The 6,631-nt window shown below is 55.3% G+C and overlaps 1 protein-coding gene across 1 annotated transcript; it reads left to right on the top strand.

The window, feature by feature from the left end:
* The first annotated feature begins 609 nt into the window (after positions 1-609).
* On the top strand, positions 610-3,569 carry LOC125550645 (subtilisin-like protease SBT1.7). The gene has a single exon (XM_048713685.1). It carries the CDS (start codon positions 821-823, stop codon positions 3,113-3,115), a length of 2,295 nt encoding a protein of 764 aa, XP_048569642.1. The 5' UTR covers positions 610-820; the 3' UTR covers positions 3,116-3,569.
* The last annotated feature ends 3,062 nt before the right edge of the window (positions 3,570-6,631 follow it).

Below are 6,631 nucleotides of genomic sequence, written 5' to 3'. Positions count from 1 at the left end.
AGTTTTTAGAGGAAACACTCCCCGATCACACCGTTCGAGCCTCTCGGAGGAACGTTGACCCGTTATTGGGGTGTTAAAGAAACATCACAACCACAACAAAAAGCTGCCCAAAACAGCAGCAAAAACAAAGGGGGAAAAGAAGAAGGGAATGTTTCACGTTTTCACATGGATCCTCCGTCGTTTTAACGAGCGCCGTCCATAATCCGAAAAGATACATACTCTTACATAATACGGGACGAACAGAGTCCACACATGGTCACTAGCTAAAACTTAGCCGACAGCCGAGGATGCTTTGATTCCTCGTGGAGAGAATCCTCCGGGCCAGACACCGCAACCTCGCGTACACTGAAAGCCTCATCAGGAAAAAAGCAGCAGGCCCGGCAAAGACACAGGGGTCGACCGACTGGCAGCGCCAAAGTCCCAAAGTTGGCGAAGAAAACAAATCCATGTGACCCCCTTCGTCCCACCCTCCCTCCCGTGCCGTGCGTGCGCCCACATATACTTTCTCTGATATTGATATACGGATATCACTCACACTCACCATCTTTTACACTTACCCTCAAGCAATCACTTAACCACACACAAACTTCCTCTCCTCTCCTCTTCTTGTAGCACGCACCAACTGTCCATCTTTCGTCACACTCTTCCTTCCAATCATGTCTTAATCAGTAAGGCTATCGGGTGTGTATATATATAACCACGCGTCCTTGTAGCGGCTCCGAGCTAGCTCGCTAAGCTTCGTCGTAACACTACCACGGCGGCACCGGATATATATAGCTTCACGCACTGCTGCCGGTGCAGTGACAGCTGACTGGACAGGATGCTGATGAGGCTGCTGCTGGTGGTGGCTCTCGCCGTGGCGGCGGCGGCGGCGGAGCAGCGCGCCACGTACATAGTTCACATGGCCAAGTCTGCCATGCCGGCCGAGTACGCCGACCACGGCGAGTGGTACGGCGCCTCGCTGCGCTCGGTGTCCACGGGTGGTGCCCCGGCTGCCAAGATGCTGTACTCCTACGACACCGTCCTGCATGGCTTCTCGGCGCGGCTCACCGAGCAGGAGGCCAGCGACATGGCGGGCATGGACGGCGTCCTGGCCGTGAACCCCGAGACGCGGTACGAGCTGCACACCACGCGGACGCCTGAGTTCCTGGGGCTCGCCGGGAGCGAGGGCCTGTTCCCGCAGTCTGGCACGGGCGGCGACGTCGTCGTCGGGGTGCTCGACACCGGCGTCTGGCCCGAGAGCAAGAGCTACGACGACGCGGGCCTCGGCGAGGTGCCGTCGTCGTGGAAGGGCGCGTGCATGGCCGGCGCGGACTTCAACTCCTCGGCCTGCAACCGGAAGCTCGTCGGCGCGCGGTTCTTCAACCGGGGCTACGAGGCAGCGATGGGGCCCATGGACACCAGCAGGGAGTCGCGCTCCCCGCGCGACGACGACGGGCACGGGACGCACACGTCGTCCACCGCTGCCGGCTCCGCTGTCGCAGACGCTGACCTGTTCGGGTTCGCGTCCGGCACGGCGCGCGGCATGGCGCCCAAGGCGCGCGTGGCCGTGTACAAGGTGTGCTGGCTCGGCGGCTGCTTCAGCTCGGACATCCTCGCCGGCATGGACGCCGCCGTCGACGACGGCTGCGGCGTGCTCTCGCTCTCGCTCGGCGGTGGTTCCGCCGACTACTCGCGCGACAGCGTCGCCATCGGCGCCTTCGCCGCGATGGAGCAGAACGTCGTGGTGTCCTGCTCGGCCGGGAACGCCGGGCCCGGGAGCGCCACGCTCTCCAACGTGGCGCCTTGGATCACCACCGTGGGCGCGGGCACCCTCGACCGCGACTTCCCGGCGTACGTTCAACTCGGGAACGGCAAGAACTACACCGGCGTGTCCCTCTACGCTGGGAAGGCCCCGCCGTCGACCCCGACCCCCCTCGTATACGCGGGCAACGCCTCGAACTCCACCAGCGGAAATCTCTGCATGCCGGGGACCCTCTCGCCGGAGAAGGTGCAAGGGAAGATCGTGGTCTGCGACCGCGGCATCAGCGCGCGCGTCCAGAAAGGCTTCGTAGTGCGCGACGCTGGAGGTGCCGGCATGGTGCTCGCCAACACCGCCGCCAACGGCCAGGAGCTCGTCGCCGATGCCCACCTCCTGCCCGCGGCCGGCGTGGGTGAAAAAGAAGGCGCCGCCATAAAGTCTTACATAGCATCCGAGTCCAAGCCCACGGCAACGATTGTGGTCGCCGGGACACAGGTGGACGTGCGCCCCTCGCCGTTGGTGGCCGCGTTCTCGTCGCGCGGGCCAAACATGATCACGCCGGAGATCCTGAAGCCGGACATCATCGGGCCGGGGGTGAACATCCTGGCGGCGTGGACCGGCAAGGCAGGGCCAACTGGTCTCGCCGCGGACACGCGCCGCGTCAACTTCAACATCATCTCCGGCACGTCCATGTCGTGCCCGCACGTGAGCGGCCTCGCGGCGTTGCTCAGGAGCGCGCACCCGGAGTGGAGCCCCGCCGCCGTGCGCTCGGCGCTCATGACGACCGCCTACTCCACGTACACCGGCGGCGCCGGGGCACCCATCCTCGACGCGGCGACCGGCGCGGCCGCCACGCCGTTCGACTACGGCGCCGGGCACGTGGACCCGACCCGCGCGGTGGAGCCGGGGCTGGTGTACGACCTCGGCACCAGCGACTACGTGGACTTCCTGTGCGCGCTCAAGTACACGCCCAACATGATCGCCGCGCTGGCGCGGAACAAGACCTACGGGTGCGCCGCGAACAAGACCTACGCCGTCGCCAACCTCAACTACCCGTCCTTCTCCGTGGCCTACTCCACGGCGAACGGCGAGGCCGGGGACTCCGGCGCCACCACGGTGACGCACACGCGCACGCTCACCAACGTGGGCGCGGCGGGCACGTACAAGGTGGACGCCTCGGTGTCCATGTCCGGCGTGACCGTCGACGTGAAGCCGGCCGAGCTGGAGTTCACGGCGGCCGGCGAGAAGAAGAGCTACACGGTGAGCTTCACGGCGGCCAAGTCGCAGCCGTCGGGCACCGCCGGCTTCGGCCGGCTCGTGTGGTCGGACGGTAAGCACACCGTGGCGAGCCCGATAGCGATAACGTGGACATGACACGACAGGCGCCCAGAACGGCGCAAGCCGAGCGCCAAGCGGGGGCACCGCTGCCGGTGCGGCCAAAGGGTTCAGTGTGTAAAATTTGGGGGATTCGAGGGAGGGAAGGGTGAAAAATTGGACATTTGGTGGTATCTCTCAAATATCTCAATGTGTCAATAAGGCCCAATCATAACTTTTAGATTGTGATTTGGGGGAGAAATGGTGATGATGGAAAGGGATTGGGTGATGGGCATTGCTTTCTTGGAATCAAATTAGCAGTCTTGGCTAGCTTTGGGTAGTTGGATTGGGTCCTGAGTTGGATCAGATTGCAGCTTTGCAAGGACAGTTCCACTGTGGACTGATGCAACTTGTAGGGGATGTATCATTAGTCAGCAATCTTCCCTGTAAAATGTACCGTCTAAATTATTCTTTCCTCCATTATCAATGAATGGATTATCTTTTTTAAGATAAATGTGGTTGGTGCTGCGGGAGAGCATAGTTTGAGCTCCATACACTTGGAACTTGTGGCATTAACCTTTTCATTTCTATATTAGACGGCATTATACATGGATCCTACATGACCGACATCTAACCCTAATCACTGTGCTTTATACCACGAAACAAGATGTGTAAGGTAAAGAGAGGCAGGAGCGGAGCACGGCAGGGAGGGTGTGAAAGTTTTGAAAAGAAAAGAAAAGAAAAGAAGGCGAATAAAGGCCGCACGGCTGGGCCGCTGGTTCTGGTGTTGAGAAAGGGGGCAAAGCCGAAAGGACCGGATTATTTAGACCTGTCACTCGCTTTGATAAAGGTTGAGATGAAAACTAGAGCGTCCCCGTGACATCTGCCGCTTAACAATAATAGAGTGGGAAATTAAAGATGGGCGGCAAAGCGAGAAAAATGTCTCTTGGCAATCTTGCGGCATGGGCCCGTGAGTTTTGTTGTTACTGTCTGCTCTAGCAAGTCTGTGTGTCTATTGCCTGCCTTCTAGAAATGCATCTCGTGTGTGGATGTTGAGGACCTCGGACAAAATATCGGGATGGCAATCGGCGTCGGGGTTGTCTTGTACTTCCTTCATTCACGTACTAAATCAGTAAATCAGTGACAATTAATATGAAACTACTTCCTCCGTTCTTAAATGTAAGTCTTTTTAGAGATTTCAATAAAGACTACATACGGATGTATGTAGATATATTTTAGAGTATAGATTTATCCATTTTGCTTCATATGTAGTCCGTATTGAAATGTCTAAAAAAACTTATATTTAGGAACGAAGGGGTATGTACTAGTGGTTTTTCTTTTGAAAGAAAAGCCTATTTGCACTTTTTTTAGGATTCTAAGTGTTATATCTTTGAGTAGATGTTGAAGCAGAAAATCGAGAGGCTCATCCTCTCAAGACAAAAATTAAGTTTAAATCATAAGCATGGCTCGCTAAAATATATGCCAAATCGTTAGATAACCGGCGAAAATAGTGAAATCAAACATGTGGTATTTCATGTGCTAACTAGAAACAGTGCCGCATAGTAGCTAAGTATGGTGCTCTAATATCAACTTCTCCCTTCCAAGCTTCAACAATTTCTAAACAGTCGGACTCCATGACAACCTTGGAGCATCTCATGCGATGAACCAGACCAAGACCACACCGTAAGGCTAGCGCCTCCGCTGAAGTTGTGTCATGAGCGTGCACAGAAGTCTTTGCTGTACCCACCACAACTTGCTCATGAGAATCAGGGATGACCTCATGTATCGAAAAAACTGAGCTTGTTTGTGGTTTGACACTCACTCCCTTCTTTGCTTCTCTACGCTCCCACCATATATACCATGCTCCTACGCCACCGTCTCTTGTAAACCAGGGTGAACAAGTACACATAATTTTTGTTTCAGCCATCTTAGGATCTCCTATAGCACCACCCCGAACGGTCAACAACTAGTGCTCATTCCAAGAGCTTCCTAAACTCCCTGCGCTAGAGTACAATTGAAAAGCAGATGTCAAATGTCTCAGCTCCTTGTTGGCAAATCGGGCATTGGGGCGACATTAATATGTCGGTGTGCAAGGACTCACATTCCTCGTATAACCCCCTCCCCCCCCTCCAAAGAACACATCACACCTGGTATAACCCACATCTTGACCTTGCTAGGTACTTGCAAATTCCAAAGAGCAGGCCAAAACGAATTTGTCTCTGAAGTTCCTTTTGTACAAGTCACTTATGATGCATATTGATGCTCCCACTCTTTGTAATAAGCTGACCGTACCGAAAGTACAAAGGATCTAGTCCTATGCCAAGCCAAGAAATTCTCCAGTAGGTATTCCGACAACGAAATTCTCAAAATTCTCTTTGTGTCTACCAGAAGGAAGATACTGCAGATTAGTTCCTCGTCCCATGTCCCCATACAGGGGTCAATGAGCTCATCAACAGTTCTCAACAAAATGTTTCCTTTCCTTGTGTAACAACTCGAGCCATTTGAGGGAGTCCTGGATTAGGGGGTGTTCGGGTAGCCGGACTATACCTTCAGCCGGACTCCAGGACTATGAAGATACAAGATTGAAGACCGTCCCGTGTCCGGATGGGACTTTCCTTGGCGTGGAAGGCAAGCTTGGCGATGCGGATATTCAAGATCTCCTACCATTGTAACCGACTTTGTAGTAACCCTAACCCTACCAGTGTCTATATAAACCGGAGGGTTTTAGTCCGTAGGACAACATACACATCAAACAATCATACCATAGGCTAGCTTCTAGGGTTTAGCCTTCTGATCTCGTGGTAGATCTACTCTTGTACTACCCATATCATCAATATTAATCAAGCAGGACGTAGGGTTTTACCTCCATCAAGAGAGCCCGAACCTGGGTAAAACTTCGTGTTCCTTGCCTCCTGTTACCATCCGGTCTAGACGCACAGTTCGGGACCCCCTACCCGAGATCCGCCGGTTTTGACACCGACATTGGTGCTTTCATTGAGAGTTCCTCTGTGTCGTCACTTTTAGGCCCGATGGCTCCTTCGATCATCAACAATGATGCAGTCCAGGGTGAGACTTTTCTCCACGGACAGATCTTCGTCTTCGATGGCTTCGCACTGCGGGCCAATTCGCTTGGCCACCTTGAGCAGATCGAAAGCTACGCCCCTGGCCATCAGGTCAGGTTTGGAAGCCTAAACTACACGGCTGACATCTGCGGGGACTTGATCTTTGACGGATTCGAGCCACAGCCAAGCGCGCCGCACTATCTCGATGAGCATGATATAGCTCTGTCGCCGAACAGCGCCTTGGAGGCCGCACACGCATCGGTTCCGACCATTGATTCGGAGCCTACTGCGCCGATCGAGGATCAACGGTTGGATGCTGCCTCAGGGGCTGCGATCTCAGAGGCGATCGAGCCGAACTCCAGCCCCGCACTCCGCATGGCCCGTGACTCCGAGGAGCCGGATTCCTCTCCGAACTCCGAGCCCCCCGCGCCCCTGCTGATCGAATCCGATTGGGCGCCGATAATGGAGTTCACCGCCGCGGACATCTTTCAGCACTCGCCCTTCGGCGACATCC

The sequence above is a fragment of the Triticum urartu genome, chromosome 4 (assembly GCF_003073215.2).
Source record: "Triticum urartu cultivar G1812 chromosome 4, Tu2.1, whole genome shotgun sequence".
NCBI lineage: Eukaryota > Viridiplantae > Streptophyta > Magnoliopsida > Poales > Poaceae > Triticum > Triticum urartu.
The sequence above is the reverse complement of the archived record's forward strand: the minus strand, read 5'-3'. Positions and strand labels throughout refer to the sequence as shown.

Coding starts and splice junctions, on each gene's coding strand:
- LOC125550645 (XM_048713685.1), top strand. CDS start 821: ATGCTGATGAGGCTGCTGCTGGTGGTGGCTCTCGCCGTGGCGGCGGCG.